Source organism: Bos grunniens, chromosome 4 (genome assembly GCF_055505025.1).
Source record: "Bos grunniens cultivar Pamir isolate PY7600 chromosome 4, Bosgru_T2T1.0, whole genome shotgun sequence".
NCBI classification, from domain to species: Eukaryota; Metazoa; Chordata; class Mammalia; order Artiodactyla; family Bovidae; genus Bos; species Bos grunniens.
Window position 1 is genome coordinate 111,806,222 of NC_141168.1, and position 18,871 is coordinate 111,825,092.

Consider the following 18,871-nt stretch of genomic DNA (forward strand, 5'->3'; position numbering starts at 1 on the left):
ATATATTCAAGGGAGGAGAAAATGTTACTAGAATAATTAGCATGTCAGAATTAATGCATAACACTATGGGCAGAGAGCAGCAGCTCTCATACTTTTGGGTCTTAAAGGACCCTTTACACTCTTGAAAGTTATAAAGGACCCCCCACCACCACCCCGTGAAAAGCATTTGTTTCTATGGATTTGTTTACCATTTGTTGTTATTGTTCAATCACCAAGTCGTGTCCAACTCTTCTTGACCCCATGAACTGAAGCATATCAGACTTCCCTGTCCCTCACCATCTCCTGGAGTTTGCCCAAGTTCATGTCCATAGTATTGGTGATGCCATCCAACCATCTCATCCTCTGTCACCCTCTTCTCCTTCTGCTTTCAATCTGTCCCAGCATCAATGTTTACCATATTTGATATTAAAATTTAAATTTTAAAATATTTATTAATTCTTTAAAAAGAACCTAAAAGCATGTTAACATAAAACACTATTTTGATACAATAACCATATTTTCTGAGCAGAATTAGCAAGGGGGGTTACACTATTTCACAATTTTGCAAAACTTTTAAATATCTGGCTGAATAGTAGACAGCTGGGTTCTCATAACAGTTTCTGCATTCAATCTGTTCTATGATATGTTGTTATAGTTGAAGCAAAAGTATGGCCTCTCACAGATAAGTAGATTGGAAAAACAGAAGTATTTTAATAGCCCTTTCAGATCATTGTGGTTATATATATTTTTATAATATAACAAAACTCAATAAGTGGTAGTTTCTTAAAGATTAGTTGCACTGGGAAATCTGAAATCATATCAACGAATTCTTTATATTCTGTTACTTTAAAATCAATTGGTGTCTTTTGTACTTTTAGCAAACATTTTATCCATGCAATGATTTTGTACAATTATGCACTGGTCATTTGGAAAGTACTGATTCAATAATTTATCTAAGTCTTTCAAATGTTGACACATTTCACTATACAATATCACAAAATCACATTTGCTTATTTCACCACCCATCTCACTGGAAAAATGTTTGGAAAGATCTCAAGCTCTGGTAGCAAATAAAGTTTTCTGTGATTTCCCCATATCCTGATTTTCCATTGGAAGCTTTCATTTTATCTTAGGCAGAAAATACTATTGGTTGTTTTCCTGGGGTGACAGATTCATTTTTGAGGAAATGTCTGCCAAATATTCAAGTCTGAATAACCATAACCAGTAACCACCATCAGTCAGTCATCCGTTAAAGACCATGTTTTCAGGGGAAAAACAGCCAGTTTCCGTTATAACCCAAACACTTGCACCCCAGCTTTTCCTTGAGACAACCAGAGTAATTAGGTACACAGTAGACATGGTTTACGCAAACTTCTCATTTAGACACACTGAATATTAAAAATTTCTAGGGAAGGAAATGGCAACTCTCTCCAGTATTTTTACTTGGAAAATTCCAAGGACAGAAGAGCTTGGTGGGCTATACAGTCCACGGAGTTGCAAAAAGTCAGACAGGACTGGGCACACACAAAAAATATTAAAAATATATCTATTCAAAGGCAGAGTTTTAATAAAATTAATCATTTTTATTGTTTTACCAAGAACATTATTAAGTGAAACTGGACTTTAAAAACAATTACCACTGTGTGACGGTAGAGAAAACAGTGCCTAGGAAGACAGTTTGGTGCCACTGCCTTGATTCATGTTAAGAGCCAGTGGCGTTACTTCCGTTGCTTTTGCACCATTAGTGCAAATGCCAACACAGTGCAAAAGGCAAAGACCATCTTAGTATTATCATGAAATTAGTTTTGACCCCCAGGGAGCTTCTGGGTATCCCCAGGGTATATAGACCACAGGAGAACTGAGATAAAGGGGACAACTATAAGGATACCATTTCTTATCTTTGGAACTAGAAAACTTATCTAAGAGGAATCCACAAATCTGATGGTGAAACTTTCAACAACAAGGTCACTTAATCCACAGAGCTGTAGAAAGATTCAACAAAGAAGCCGACTCATTGGAAAAGACATTGATGCTGGGAAAGAATGAGGGCAGGAGGAGAAGGGAACGACAGAGGTAAGATAGTTGGACGGCATCACTGACTCAATGGATGTAAGTCTGAACAAGTTCCAGGAGATAGTGAAGGACAGGGAAGCCCAGCATGCTGCAGACCACAGGGTCACAAAGAGCTGGACACGACTTAGTGACTGAACAGCAACAACATGTAGGTACAAATGAAAATCTTTATATTTTGTTCAAATAAAAGGATTCAGCAAGGAGAATGATAAATATAACATCAGTATGTATCAGATATTATTCTAGTTGATGGAGAGGAGATTAACTGAGAAGAATGCAACAAAGTGGAGAGTCTCAAAGTCTGTGAAGGCAGAGCTGACTCTGGAAGGCCAAGGTGAAGGCAGAGTACATAGAGAAGGGTGAGAAGTGAGACCGGATATTCACCTCCAGCTCTTCGTGGCCAGATGCCTTTAGCTGGCCTGTCTTAAGAAGTAGTAAGGGCACCTTACTTCAAGCTTCTGAAGGCTGAGAAGTCCTTGGGAAGACAACTAGAACCAAATCTCCTGTTAAAAACATTTTTTTGATAATCTTTTCTCTCAAAATAATTGACTTATTCATATTTCTAATAGATCTGTCAGTCATTAACAAATTGAGTTACTATGGAAGAATAAAAAATCTTAAGTTTAGATGAACCATTTAAAAAATCTTTTTTTTTTTTTAAAGGCCAGCTCCTGGACCACACAATAAAGCCCCCAAATGAGGGGATGAGTGGATTCACACTGATGTTTAAATTTTTAGATTTGACAAAAGTAATGCAGGCAATTTTGGCAGCTATATTCAGTAGCTTAATGCTAAGCTTTTTGTGCTGAATACAGAACAGAATGAATTTTCCACCAGTGTTTCGACTAGGAGGTTTTAAGATTCCTATTCATTTCAGACAGCAGTCTGAAGCTGCTTGATAAAACAAGTACTGGCTATTTCATAACTGCCTCATAAAATGTCCCAATACTTAAGAGAAGAGAAAACTCAAGACAAAAACATTTTGAAAATATATGTTGTAACCAAAATCTGGAATGCTAAGTAAACATCCCTCAGTGTTCAGCCAGAAAGACTTGCAGCTGTGGCATCTGTCGCTTAAAAAAATACAGTGAAGATCTCTATGTTAAAGATAAATGATATTGCAAAACTTTCTTATCAAAAGCAAATACATTTTCTGATTCAATTTATGTAGGAAAAAGCTTTACACTAAAGCCCATTTAATATACAGTAAAAATACTGGAACCTTTAAATCTGGCATTTGGTTTGACTGCATGCTAGGCAATTTGATTTTCTGTTTTGCCACTACACTCTCTTTACAAATTGCAGATTAATTCTTCCTATAAGGACACCTTTTTATTTTAGCTTTGTTTTCTAACTATGGCTACTGCTAAGTTGTTGATTTTATGATAAAAAATCAAATTATAGATTAACTACAACTAGGCAGGAATGAAACTGGAGAGCTGTTCCTTTAAAAAAAAAGGAAGATAAAAATTTCAACATTGGACTAAAATATGATATAGTCATATTTTAAAATATATATATATATTTTAACATGGATTAGATCTAAATCTCCCAAAGGGCAAACACACTCCTCTGTAAATGAGATTGCATGAGAATCTGGAACCCGGTTTGATTTGTGCAGCCTGGCTAACCACTGAAGATAAACACCAAGCCTGTTCTAATTCCATATGCAGCTGAGCTAGTCTTCCACCAGCAGAGGAAAAAGAAAAAAAATCCGTCTTATTTTCTAAAGTTGCCTATCTCCATCTATTTCTGTGGAATTGCCACAACTGCTCAGATAAAACATTTGAGAGTATGTCAGCTTTAATTAATGTAACATGACCTGATCATTTCCACAGTTAAGAATAAAGAAGTTTGCATTTTTTAAATCCAAAGCTCAACCTGGAGATTATGCTAAGCTGCTTCATTCATAGTCCACACTCCTCGGCTCATGTTAGAAGGACAGCATTTGTCCCCTCTAGTGATAAACAAATTATACATGAAATCAATTCCACTTCACAATCATTTTCCCTATTGGGTATTATCTTTCCTTCTCTGCTCCCTCCAGTTAAGCCCGCATCCTGTAACTTGCTAATGAGCTGGGGGCTTTCTGTTCCAGGTGGCACCCCCTGCCTCGAAGTCATGACATTTCCCATTTCGAATGCTGCTGGCATTTTTCGACAGCTCCTGCTAACTAGCCTTTTTGACCTGCGCTAAGAGGAACTCATCTGATCGAATCCTCTAACCTGCCAATCATTCCAGCAAATGATCTTCACAGTCACTCCCAAGGCAGGAATGGAGAAAAAAAAAAAAAAAAGAAACGCAAGTGAGAGAATGAGGGAGTAGGCAAGCGGCTGCCTCTGCAGCTACCTAATGAGAATACTTTAAGTCTCGGAGGCAGCTGAAACACTGAAAAACTGATGGGAAAATTAGGACACAACTGAATGCCTGGCTCTGTAATTACTGATTTCTTTCCATCCTGAGATCATTTTGAGAGCAACACCTATGAGATGTGCCAATTTCTAAAGAACACAAGAACACCCTACCTTACACTGAGAAAATAGATGTATTTCTCCTGCCACTATCAATATGCAATTCTCATAATCCCATTCTGTCAGACAGGTTCCTTTGCAGAATTAATCATGTACTATAAGCTTGTTAAATGTGCATCTGTAAACTAAGGATGATTATCATGCTGGCCACAGTGAAGAAAGGACCTCTTTTTTTTTCTTCCCCAGGCATATTTTAAATGTTGCCACCATTTAGGGGGATGTTGATTTTCACATGTTTACATAAAAACAAATAGATGTGGTGAAGGTTGGCACTGGGCTCCGGGAGGATTCAAGACTGACAACATTGGATAATCTGGACATTCTTGATTTTAAAGGGAGGTAAAATAGTTTTTTTTCTTTCCAGATTTTTCTTCCCTGTGCATAATCGGTTTATTAAGTGGGTTCCCAACCCACAGAATAACCCAATTACTTTGGGAAAAAAGATCCACTATGTGGATCTTTGGTAATGTATCGTAATTCTAGAGATCTTGACATGAAGTAGATTTGTTGACCGAGGAATGATACAATATAATTATGTGTTATCATTACACCATTTATGTAATAATGTAAAATAAATACTGTACATGATTTCATTGCACATGATAATCAAACATCTTTCCCCATTTATAACAATTAGGCCAATAGCCCCATTTACAGTAATTATTATATGTAATTGAGGGCATTTTACTAATTGCATTGAAAATGATAATCCAGAGCAATTAAAAATCCAAGGGCACTATACATAGTGCAAACTACATTAAAAGAATGGTGATAATTTCAAGGAAAAAAATTCAGCCAAGTATGGAAGTTAACAGCACAGTATTTGACTCCATGCTTGGCATACCAGGTAGAATTTATTCTGAGACAAATTTCCATCGATTTCTCAAACTTCTGCATTGTTTTTGTTCTAGAACTTGTGCACTATTTTATCAGCTGGAGAAGTTATCCTTTGCTTAATAGATGATGTTATCCTAACAACTCTAGGGCTGTTGACAAATTATTCCATTTGGCTGGGTGAGTGTACAGAGTGTATGTGTTATGTATGTATGTATGTATGTGTGTATGTGTGTGTGTGTGTGGTAGAGGAGACAGCTATCCTAAATTCCAAAGCAGACCCACTATATTATTCATTTGCACAACCAACTTGATGTTCTTAAAAGCTTTATTTATTCATTGAAGCATCTCCAAGTTTTGCAAACATTTTGTTAAATATATTTGTAATAATTTAGCTAAAATGTTTAACTTTGTAAGACGTGAAATCCATTCAGGTTGTGGTTTTCATCACATTGGCTATCTGTCTAGAATTTTAATGTGTCTAAGGACCGAATCCCTGGCTTTTGTCCCAGGGGCCCAATGTCTAACCCTCCTCGATCCCTCTCCCATTTCTTCCCAGACAAAGCTCGTCTGTGAGGAGTATCTCAAGAGTGGTGAGCATGTGGGGACAATGGCAACAGTTTCCAGCTTTTTTCTTCTTTTTTGCCTTCCCTTCTCGGCACTGTCATTTAGACATTGTCCTCCACGCGTTCAAATGTCATCCCAGACCATCAGCCCACTTCAACTCAAACAGCCTCCTTTTATGCTCAGACACTTCTTAGAGCATCTGCAGACCACAAAGACTGTGTAGTGGGACTCAGCTGCTCTACTGGTATTAATAATACAATACAGTGCACTTAGGGCACAGACAAGTCCCTCTGTATCCCAAACTCTTAAGAATCAACATGAAATGAAGGGGGAAAATAGAGCACCTGGACTGATTATAGCTCCTTGTTCTATGTGACAGCTAACTTCATAATAGTTTGGCCAAGCAGTCTAACAGAGAACTTGCTAGTAGCCTTATCGCATCTTGTGCCCACTATTTATAAGAAAACTTCACTCATATTATGCTGCTGGCTAAATAGTCCCTAAGAAATTAATTTAGGTTTTAAAAAGAACAGAAGACGCAAGTTGCAGTGCTATTCTCACCACACCCCCCCTTCCCCATCCCCCCAGTCCTCAATTTGAAAGCTCATCTGACCTGGAAACACTGAATCACAAAAACATAGTCAAGTTTTGAGCCTCCATGGGCTGATGAACCAGTTTGTGGAGCATCAAACCAGGTTCTTCTCTTTTAGCCATTTCGCATTTTAAAACTCTCAGTCAGAGAAAGGAAAGGGAAAGGCAAAAGCAAAAAACCCTGTATTTTTTATGTAAAAAATATTAACTCTGAATTCCCTGTGCTTAAGAAAAACATTGAAATGTTTAGAGGTAATGGAGGATCATGTGAAGAAAAACTGGTTTAGAAAAACAATGTGGATGTGTACACGTGTGTATCTGTGAGAAAGAGAGGTGAGAGAATGAATATGATACAGCAAATGGAGTAAAAAGCAAACATTTGGGGGAAGTGGGTGATGGGTATCAGGCATTCTTGGTACTACTACTCCTGCAACTTTTCTGTAAATCTGAAAACATGTCCATACAGAGAAAAATATATCCTTTAAAAAATGCACTCTGGATGCACGAAGCAGGATACAGTAAATGTTCTTTTCATTCTGCTTTGTGACAATCCCAGGACGTAATTAAGCAGATTAGATAGTAAAGGACTTTGGTGAGCCCATTCACAAAGCTGATGGAGTGTCGGGTACAGAGCAGAGGTGAGCCAAAGGAAGAGGGGAGTGGAGAGGCAGGGAAAGGAGGAGAGAAGAGAAGAGAGCAGACAAGTATCTGCAGATGCCCCTTAGCCTCCTATTTTGCATCAGGGTTCAGAGGAGGGAATAGACTCTCTAGGGTAGAGGAGAAAGTAAGGAAAGAAAGGTGGGGTTGGGGTGGGGAAAATAAGCCACATCCCAGCCTTTTCTCAATCAAGTGTTCACAATGGTTCGAAGCACTGTCCATTTCCCGAATAAGATTTCTTAATCTACAGCAATGAGGAAGTAAAGACAAAAACCAGGGATTCTTTCAAATGAAACCTAAGAGAAAGACTCAGGCTTGTTTCCCCCTCTGCCTGTTATTTCCACAACTATGGAGACAACAGAGATAAAACTGTAGTTGTTTGATAGGAAAAAAATTTGCAGAGTCATGCAGACAAGAACAGTTCTTGCAGGGGGAAAAAAAAAATCATAAATCTTTCCGCTACTGAAACAAAACTAGATCCAACACTTGAATCTCTTATACTGTGATAAGTGCTGCTGCTGCTGCTGCTGCTAAGTCACTTCAGTCCTGTCCGACTCTGTGCGACCCCATAGACGGCAGCCCACCAGGCTCTCCCGTCCCTGGGATTCTCCAGGGAAGAACACTGGAGTGGGTTGCCATTTCCTTCTCCAATGAATGAAAGTGAAAAGTGAAAATGAAGTACTAATGGGTGTCATCTCCTTTTGTGTCTATCGTTAAGAAAATGTAACATGGCTCAATAAGACCTTTAGTCAAAAATATCATACATGAGACTTCCCTGGTGGTCTGGTGGTTAAGAATCTGCCTTGCGATGCAGGGGACATGGGTTTGATCCCTGGCTGGGGAACTAAGATCTCACATATCACGGAGCAACTAAGCCTACACACCACAACTAGAGAGTCCCTGAACCACAAGGAAAAGGTCTCACACCACACCACAAAGATTCCTGCATGCCACAAATAAGACCCCATGCAGCCAAATCAGTCAATCAACTGATTAATAAATCACACACTGAGGACATTTTTACTCCATTAAAACTGGAGTTTCCCTCTATTTTGTTATTATTTGCTAAGTCATGTCCGACTCTTTGTGACCCTAAGGACTGCAGCATGCCAGGCTTCCCTGTCCTTCACTATCTCCTGGAGTTTGCTCAAACTTGTCTGATTTTGCCTTGATAGAGTACAGACCAGGCCAAGCGCCTTCTGGCTATACCTTTTCTAGAAGGTTCAGAGGCTGCCAAGCCCAGAGTCCTCTTCTGAGGGGTTGTTTCAGGAATGGCTGGCCACCCATCAGCTGACTGGACCCACACAACAGCCATGCTCTCCCTCCGTGATGATGGGGACACCAAGTAGAGTGGCTCTGGAGGAGGGTCTGAATCTGAGGGAAAGAGTTCGGCAGTAGACTACCCCAGAAACAAGAGAGACAAGAGAAGCGAGGTGTATGAAGAAGCAGATGGGTCGGCAGAAGCCATGAGATGCAGAGATTAAAGCACCATTAGTCAATGCAGCGGAGAAGGCAATGGCACCCCACTCCAGTACTCTTGCCTGGAAAATCCATGGATGGAGGAGCCTGGTGGGCTGCAGTCCATGGGGTCGATAAGAGTCGGACACGACTGAGCGACTTCACTTTCGCTTTTCACTTTCATGCATTGGAGAAGGAAATGGCAACCCACTCCAGTATTCTTGCCTGGAGAATCCCAGGGACTGCGGGGCCTGGTGGGCTGCCGTCTATGGGGTTGCACAGAGTCGGACAGGACTGAAGCGACTTAGCAGCAGCAGCAGCAGCAGTCAATGCAGAGACACAAGAGGTCACAGGCTGGTTGAGAGTGAGGGGGCTGTTTCTCCAGAAGCAGGTACCAGAGTTGAGAGGATGGCTGAGTTTGATGGCAGACAAACCACAGCTCCTGTCAGATCCTGACAGACATTCAGTCTCCTGTGAGGTCTGCCTGTGCAGCTTCTCAGACTGTCCACCTGTTCTTCCTTACTTTCCCACACAATCTCAGCTGAGACCACAGTCAACCAAGGAAACCTCACCACGCTTCCTTCCCTCAGAGGATCCCCACCCATGCTTCCTCTCAGGAGCTCCTGTCCCTGAGGGCATGGAACATGTCACCCAGTCTTCATCTCTGTCCCTCTCTGTGTCACCCAACTTCTTCCTCACTTGAGTATTTCTCTCTCTCAAACATTCTGAGCTCCTCTGAAGTCATTATGTTCTAGAACTGAAATATAATTTTACTGAGTGAATTCAGTTTAATTTCCCTGATTCCTCTTCACAAAAGCAGGCAGGAGGAATGCCCTTCACCATTGCTGGGCAGCAGAACCTTCTGTGATGCTGAAAAGGTTCTCTCTCTGCCTTGTCCAATATAGTGGCCCCTGGTCATGGGTGGGTCATGGGCACTTGAAATGTGGTACTGCTCCTGGGGATACAGAGTTGTAATTTAGTTTAATTTTAATTAATTAAAAATAAACTTCAGTTAGCTACTTTAGATAGATAGGTGCCTAGTGGTTACCTTGTTGGTGAGCACAACTTTTATTAATAAATATTAATAAAGCACAACTTACTAATCTTCCTTTAAAAAAAAAAGAAGGGAAAGGAAGGGATAGGTTTTCCCATTTTGTCTTTATCCAGTCCTGACCCAAATAAGTTAATTACTTTACTTCATTAATGTATAATTCTTAAATATTTACTGAAGAGGTCATAATATGTGGTTCAAAGGCTACCTGCATCAACGTTCTTTGGGGTTTTAAAATGCAGATTCATGTACTCCAGGAACCTAGATTTTTAAAAACTCAATGGGGAAGACATCCCCGGTAGTAGAAGCGGATAAGGCTCCCCCTGCTAACACAGGGGCCACTGGTGCCATCCCTGATCTGGGAAGATCACACACACCATGGGGCAACTGAGCCTGTGTGCCCCAACTATAGAGCTGGTGCTCTCGAGCCCGAGAGCTGCTGCTATTCACCCTGAGCGCACAGAGCCCGTGTTCTGCAACAAGAGGAGCCACCGCAGTGACAACCATGCACGACGATGAAGGGCAGCCCCCGATCACCGGGACTAGAGGAAGTCCACAAGCAGCAAGGAAGACCCAGTGCAGCCAAAAATAAATAAGTAAACAAGCAAACAAATCAACTGGATGTTCAGATAGCGATGCCAAAGAATCTTAAGCACCAATGCATTACATTTTGTCTGGAGTTTGGTTTAAAAAAAAAAAAAAATCCTTGCCTTATTTAATCAAAAGTTTTGAGCAATGCCTGCATCCTACTGTTTACCTGGCAGCCTACTTTAGGAAATTATTGCTTAATGACTGAGTCAAACAGAAAAAGTCTACTACATGTTTTCTTCCGTTTTCATTTCATACTTACATAACGTTGATTAGCAAAGATATATACTAGAAGCAAGGAGAGCGTCACCAAAACATGTGTGCAGTTAATTCTTGCGCCTGAACCAAATACAGCTTTTTCATGCACCAGACAGACATTTGTATATTTATTATGAATTTAATAGGGTTTGAAGACCAGTGCATTCATTGAAAAGAGATGTTCCATAATGAGCATATACTATTTCAGGAAAATTATAAAACGTCTAAAAGATCAGAGACCATTCTTATCCCTTGTATTCGGCAAAAGGGAGCAGACAGGGTGACTATGCACTTCCTGTCTCAATTTAGAATGACTGGAAAATTAAGCTCAGCATGGGGTGTATTTGGTATTGCTGTGCACAAATATAAGTGATACTAATGGATGTGATATTCAATATAGTTTCTGGTTTTTCCCTTGGGGAACATGTCTATGCACATTTAAGGCGCTCTCAGACTTTAAGAAAATCCTATCTTTCCATGCTGATAAAAAATGGGGACAACCTATGCAATCTGTGGTCTATTCACATCTTTAGAGGATAACAAACTGTAGGAAGCACAGGATTTTGATCATCCATTGCCTCCTATCCCATTTTTAAACTTCGGGGCACGTGGTTTTCTTTTCATTTCATTTGGTTACAAGACTCTGAAACCAAAATTGCTTTCTACTGCAAAGAAAAATGCTCCTCATTAGCTTTTCCAATTAGGCCAGTTTATGCAAATCCAGAATTATTAACTAAATGACTGAAGTGACCTTAGTATGCAAGTTTAGAAATAGTTGGGCACTGTGGTATAGGAGAAAAACTAAGACTTGAACTCCTACTGTCCCTCACTTTAAAATCAGAAGTGATACAACGCATTTTCCATATTTGCCTCTAACTCCCCAAAGAAAGGTAGTCAAAATGCTAGATTACAGTCTGAGCCTCTGTGAGCCCTCAACCTCTTCCCTCTTCCTCTTTTTCCCAATCTCTCTAAGGTTTATAAAGAATTGGGACATTTCAGGAAAATTTAAGATGCCACAGCTTGCTCTAAACAATTAGTTCATCAAAATCTAGGGAAATATATATTTTCCTTACAAATACCCTTATTTATGTAGACTTTGACTCTATAATGTCTGCAATATAGACATTGATATTCAGCTATTGATCAGAATCAGCTCCACTATGCAGGATGTCTCAGGCCAATATATAGTCTATGTTATTTAAACTCTAAGAGAAAAACCCATTTGATTAATGTAAAATCCTAGAAAGGCAAAAAAATTAAAGTGATTTCTTTTTTTTTTTTTTGCTGACAGAAAACTCTTAAAATCCAACTTCCATGCAGCTTTTCTGAGAAAAAAAAATTAGATGTTTCCTCAATATAATGTTGAATCAAACAGAGGCATTTGGATTTCAAAGAAAACAACAAAGACAATAATGATAATAATATTAAAGCTTTAAAAGTTGATGTGAAAAAGACAAAATTCATAGAGAACATATTTGTAGTATTATTAGATAATTCTAATATTCTAATACGTTTAAAAAACATACTACAAAGAAAAATCATCTTTGTAAAGGCTTTTGAATACCGATGACTACTTCTGAACGGCTCTTCAGAATCCCTTTTTGCTTAGCAATTTTTGAGACCTTATGGGGAACGCTTCTGTCCAGTGAGCCTGATTTAATTTATATGGAAAAGCTGACCTAAAGCACGTTCTAGCAGTTTTGACTGGCCAGGCTCAGCTCAGAGAGACCTCCAAAGAGCACAGAAGAAAGGATACAGCCTTGCGATGGAAATTCAGGCTTGCATGTGTGTGTGTGTGTGTGCGTGCGTGTGTGTGTGTGTGTGTAAGGCAGCAGCACAAATGAAGTTCACTTTTTGTTTTGCTCTACTGAATTAAGGGGTTTATAAAGCCAGGGGCTCTCATTATGGTAATGCAGGTTAAATACTTTAAAAAGCATCTGCTGTAACCCTCATGAATTAAAACCATTCTCAGAACCAGGGGATAATTGGTCAAAAACGCAGCCCCATGCTTTGTCCGACCAATTGAAGAGAGACTGTAAATGCTGCTGGGCAAATAAAGCTATGCTTCTTGGTAGCTTTTCATCCAATATAGAGAAATAACCAGAAGAAGGAAGAATCTTACTCTTATGAATGAAATGGCAAGTCTACTAGTAATACTTCCTGACTGGCATTTATACACCATCTTTTATCAATCTGGGAATCTACTCTCCAATCACTCATAAATCACCACTGAACTCCTGAGAGGCCAAAACTGACCCCCACATTCACTGAGAGTCCTCAAAACCTGAGTCCACGGGTGTAGTCTAACCATCCAGTAGACAATGTGGACAATTAACCTTCTGATAGTTCAGCCTGTTAATATATTTCAAATTAAGAGTGAGAGGAAGAAAGAGGAGCTCCTGCAATACTGTCTGTATCTTTGGATTAACTGGAACATTTAATGACTGAACAGTGACACAAGCAAGTAACATACGGGCCAGCAAATAAAAAGCCTTCCCCACAAAAAAGTTGATTCTCTATATACTTCAGCATTATGTTTCATTAAACAAAAAGGTATATATCAGCATAAACCTCCAAATAACCCAGACATTCCTAACTGGCAATAAAGACACAGCCTTTTCAGAGGTTGCCAGCTTATGCTTGTTTCTGTAATTCCTATGTGATAACCAATGGGACAGTCTGACATGCCTAGAGATTGTCTCATTTAGGTTCTACTTTCCATCTGCAGAATAGCAAAGGTCAAAGAATCGGAAAGAAGGAAAAGAAAAGGTTCGCTATGATAAGGATTGTACCAGGGGCCACGCAGGAATCAGAAGGGGGTGAAATGACCCAAATGGCCATTAAGCAAACCTGGGGAGCCCATGCCCTTTTCCAAGGAGGTAGACAGTTCAGTTCTACACACAAACTTCTGGCAGGAATGTGAGTGCAATACGGCTAGAGTTGCTGATTTTTCAAGAAAAGCCAGAAATCTAGACATTGTGTAAAATTACCCAATTTTAAAATGAGAGCAACCAACGGGAAAAAAAAATGGCATGGGCCACACACAGTAGGTCTGTGACGCAGATATTCTCCAAGATTAACCATTTCTAACCTCAGTAAAGAATGTGTGAGTAGGGAAATGATTTGCTTATGACTACAATGGTTTGCCTGTGCCTATATAAATAAAATACCATTTTCATCAGAATCCAGAAGGTGTCTAAAAATACGGAAATGACTTCAACTTGTAACGAAGGCCATAACGAACATAAAAGAGTCACTGGATAGAAAAAAACAAATCTGAAATATTTCATTTGAAAAGATCGACTTGGTGTCTTTTCACAATTATTTTCCAAGTAGAGTAGATCACCCTACCTGTGCTCTTGAGAACGCTGTGCGCATCAGTGCTTGCTATTGGATAGACTTTTGCCATAACTATTGTTTTTCCCAAAGGTCCTCATGCTTTCTCCGGCTTCCGGTTGCAATCTTACATTTGGGACGGTAAAAATAGAAGACACTGTGGACAGAATAAAAAGTTTCCATTTATATATTTATAATCGTCTCTTTCAAAAAGTGAGGTGGAAATGCAATGCTGGACGTCCAGTACATGAAACAAAATGGTATACGTTGGTCTTTGAAATTGTCAAGTTGTCACAGCCACACACAAACACACAGATTTACACACACATATGACAGGACAGTCTGACTTCCCCTCCAAACCACAGCTCAGTTGACCTCTCATATTTCTCTGATCTAGAACAATTAGCTTGAATTTGGAGATGAAATATTTTGCCCTTTCTTTGTGCCACTCTTCCACTCATTATTTGGAGAAGTATCTATTGAGCCCCATACTGTTTCAGGCTTTCAGAATCCTGTAGTGTATAAATCATAAGGAAAAGAAACTCTGGTGTTTGTAGACTTCATTTAGGGCAAACAGATGATAAACGGGCCTTAGGAAGCATCACTATGAACAAAGCTAGTGGAGGTGATGGAATTCCAGTTGAGCAATTTCAAATCCTAAAAGATGATGCTGTGAAAGTGCTGCACTCAATATGCCAGCAAATTTGGAAAACTCAGCAGTGGCCACAGGACTGGAAAAGGTCAGTTTTCATTCCAATTCCAAAGAAAAGCAATGCCAAAGAATGCTCAAACTACCACACAATTGTACTCATCTCACACGCTAGTAAAGTAATGCTCAAAATTCTCCAAACCAGGCTTCAACAGAACGTGTTCAAGTTGGGTTTAGAAAAGGCAGAGGAACCAGACATCGAATTGCCAATATCCGCTGGATCATCAAAAAAGCAAGAGAGTTCCAGAAAAATATCTGCTTCTGCCTTATTGACTCTGCCAAAGCCTTTGACTGTGTGGACCAACAACCTCTGGAAAATTCTTCAAAAGACGGGAATACCAGACCACCTGACCTGCCTCCTGAGAAATCTGTATGCAGGTCAGGAAGCAACAGTTAGAACCGTACATGGAACAACAGACTGGTTCCAAATCGGGAAAGGAGTATGTCAAGGCTGTATATTGTTGCCCTGCTTATTTAACTTATATGCATCAAGAAAAATGCTGGGCTGGATGAAGCACAAGCTGGAATCAAGATTGATTCCAGGGAGAAATATCAATAACCTCATGCAGATGACACCACCCTTATGGCAGAAAGTGAAGAAGAACTAAAGATCCTCTTGATGAAGGTGAAAGAGGAGAGTGAAAAAGTTGGCTTAAACCTCAACATTCAAAAACTAATATCATGATATCTGGTCCCATTACTTCCTGGCAAATAGATGGGAAAACAGTGGAAACAGTGGCAGACTTTATTTTCTTGGGTTCCAAAATCACTGCAGATGGTGACTGCAGCCATGAAATCAAAAAATGCTTACTCCTTGGAAGGAAAGTTGTAACCAACCTAGACAGCATATTCAAAAGCAGAGACACTACTTCGCCAACAAAGGTCTGTCTAGTCAAAGCTGTGGTTTTTCCAGTGGTCATGTATGGATGTGAGAGTTGGACTATACAGAAAGCTGAGGGCCGAAGAATTGATGCTTTTGAACTATGGTGTTGAATAAGACTCTTGAGAGGCCCTTGGACTGCAAGGAGTTCCAACCAGTCCATCCTAAAGGAGATCAGTCCTGGGTGTTCATTGGAAGGACTGATTTGAAGCTGCAACTCCAATACTTTGGCCACCTGATGTGGAGAGCTGACTCATTGAAAAGACCCTGATGCTGGGAAAGATTGAAGGCAGGAGGAGAAGGGGACGACAGAGGCTGAGATGGTTGGATGGCATCATTGACTCAATGGACATGAGTTTGAATAAACTCTAGGAGTTGGCGACGGATAGGGAGGCCTGGCGTGCTGCAGTCCATGGGGGTCACAAAGAGTCGGGACATGACGGAGCGACTGAACTGAACTGAACTGATGATAAATACTCAGACAAATAAATCAACTAGTTCTAAGTGTTATGAAGAAAAATAAAGCAGGGACAAGAAACAGGAAGTGCTGTAGTGGAAGCAGGTCAGTGAAAGCTTCCCAGGTAAGGTACCTTTGAGCAGAGACCCAAAAAAGGTAAGAGGGCAAGTCATAGAAAGATCTAGAGGAAGATCAAGGATGAACCGAAGAAAGAGCAAACATCAAAGCCTTTCTAAGGAGAAGCAGGCAAACCAATTAGGAGGTTACTGTAAGATGCAGGTGAAAGACCATGGTAGGTGACATGGGGTGGGTAATGGCAGGGGAGAAGTCAGGATGGTCTACTGATCTACTTTGAAGGTACGCTAACAGGGTCTATGGAAGAACTGGGTTTGGGTGTAACAAAAGAAGAATCCAGGGTAACTTTCAACAATTGGAAGAATGACATTGCCATTTATGAACAAGATAAAGACTACAAAATGAGCAAGTCTGGGGGAAAAGATAAGGAGTTCAGTTTTGGTAATATGAAGCTGGAGATGCCTACTAGACATCCAAATGGAGAGGTTAAGTAGGAGCTGGATATGCAAGTCTGGAATCAAGGAAGATGGGCTTGGAGATTGAAATTTGGAAGCTGTCAGTATACACAGATGATATCTAAATCATGAGATTAAATAAAATCATCTGGGCTCTTGGGAGTGTATGCAGATGGGAAGATCTGAGGATTAAGCCCCAGGGCATTCTAAGAGTGAGAGGTTTGGCAGATGAGAAATCTGCAAAAGAGTATGAAAAGAAATGTTTAGCTGAGTGAAAGGAAAATGTCCTGTCCTGGAAACCAAGTGAAGGAAATATTACCAGCAGGAGATGGTGGTCAATTGTGAATTATGCTGATGGGTCAAGATGAGGGCCAAAGATCCATGGATAGAGCCTGAAACCGACAGCTGTGGCATCTTGGGTGCAAAAGTTTGGCACAAAAGGATTTAAGAGAAAATGGAAGTCTAGGAACTGGAGCAGCGAATATATTTCAACAGGGTGAGTTTTATTTTTAAAAAGATGGCATGGAGATCCATTCAAGGCATGATGTTGTTTTAGGATAATATATAGGACATATGTAGGCATAGGTCAGAAACCCTACCAACAGAAGAGCTGGAAAGGTCCTCAGGGCTCACTGTGTCTCTAAATGAGAAGCCGGAAACCCACAGAGACTAGGGCACTTGTCCAAAGTTGCCTGGCTAGTTAATAGTGGAGCTGATGCTATAAAGCTAGAGTCCAGGCGGTCTGATTCCCAGTTCAACGCTCCTCACACTGCACCAATTTGTTGGCCTTCTTTTACTGTAGATCTGAGCTTTGTGAATTAGCAAATGAATGTAATAAAATCAAGGACTCTGCGCTATGAAGTGTATTTTGTTCATTTACTTTGACAAGGGTAGTTCAGCTTCAATAATTTATGTAACTTGATAGTATACACAGGAGAATGCCCTGTGGTGTATTTGGGGAAAGTAATGAATTTCTTCTAAATCAGCCCTCGATTTACTTCCCTGCAATTAAATCTTTGTGAAGAAGTGGGGCAAGGCTGTTGGGGTTTTGGGATAGAGGGAGAATGACAGGGTGCCCCTAGAATTAGCCAGCTTTAACTGTCAGATCCCCAGGTAACTGTGCCATAATTCTCGCTTGATGAATTTATAATTCCTTCTTCAGTGGCACACTAATATATTACTTCTAAATTTTGGTATTATGTAAACTGGTGAGGTTTTAAGGACTAGCACAATAAAGATATTATATTGTTATACGTTCTTCCAAAGCAAATAACAGTCTGGCATCAGCATATAACTTCATTTTTAGAAGAATTCATGGAATGACTGCAGGGCTCTGTGTAACCAAGGTTCTAATAACATTTGATACTCATCTCAAAAGGTCTGCTACATTAAAAGTAGGCCAAGAAGGCTGGAGCCCACTTTGAACTTACTTTTGTTACAATCTTCTTCTCTTTACCTGGGTTTGCTTTTTGCTTGCATAAGTGTTTTCTCTTTGTGGACATTCTTTTCTTTAAAAAAAAAAAATGCCATGACCTATCTTTAAGAATGTGATGCTGTGGACTTAATTGTATCCCTCCAAAATTCAAATCCTGGAGTCCCAATGTGATAAGCTTTTAGAGATGAGGTCTTTGGATAGAAATTAGGGTTAGATGCAGTCGTAAGAGTGTGGCCCTTAGCATGAGATTAGTGGCTTATAAGAAAAGGAAGAGATAGAGATGTCCCGGTTTTTCTCTCTCTGCCATGTGATGATAAGGGAGGCGCTGTCTCATCGGGGACCTTGATTTTGCAAACACCTTGATCTTGAATTTCTAGCCTTCAGAAATGTGAGAAATAAATGTTTATTGTTTAAGCCCCAGTCTATATTATGTTGTTATTGCAGCCTGAGCAGATTACGTATTAAAGTGAGGTTCCTAAAGCTGGTCAGTCTAAACCATGACTTGGTTGCTAAGACAACCCATTTATCGGTTCTGCAACACTTCTTTTCAAATGGCCCTCTTTCCAAATCTCCTTGAAAAGGAGGGTATGAGGATATGAAGATATGAAGATACTGGTGCTGCTGCTGCTGCTGCCATTTGCCAGGTGGTGAACTTTTACAAGACTCCACATTAACATAAAATTTAATTTTAAGAATTTCAAGAACTTCTAAATACATTCTGCAGAATATTAACGTAGATAACAGTCACCACAACCAGTCATTTCACCTAAAAAGAAACTAGTTCCCAAAGTCTCCAGAGCCTAGAAATTCTTTGTTTTGTAAACATGTTTACAAGGACGACCACGTTGTTCGAGATGGAAATGACTGTGGTATTTAAGACTGGGATTGTCCTTTCTTGCGACTGGATTTATGCTTCATAATGATTATCTACTAGACA

General features: G+C 39.9%; 1 protein-coding gene across 7 annotated transcripts in view; it reads right to left on the bottom strand.

Annotated features, from left to right (window-relative positions):
- Nucleotides 1-18,871, bottom strand: part of CDK14 (cyclin dependent kinase 14) — a 662,541-nt gene that overhangs the window by 89,048 nt on the left and 554,622 nt on the right. For all 7 annotated transcript variants that reach the window (XM_086397990.1, XM_086397994.1, XM_086397995.1 and 4 more), the window contains one exon: nucleotides 13,939-14,080. In XM_086397990.1, coding sequence (XP_086254116.1) covers nucleotides 13,965-14,080 — 116 coding nt within the window. In that variant the 3' untranslated portion in view covers nucleotides 13,939-13,964. The remainder of the gene's footprint in view (nucleotides 1-13,938; nucleotides 14,081-18,871) is intronic.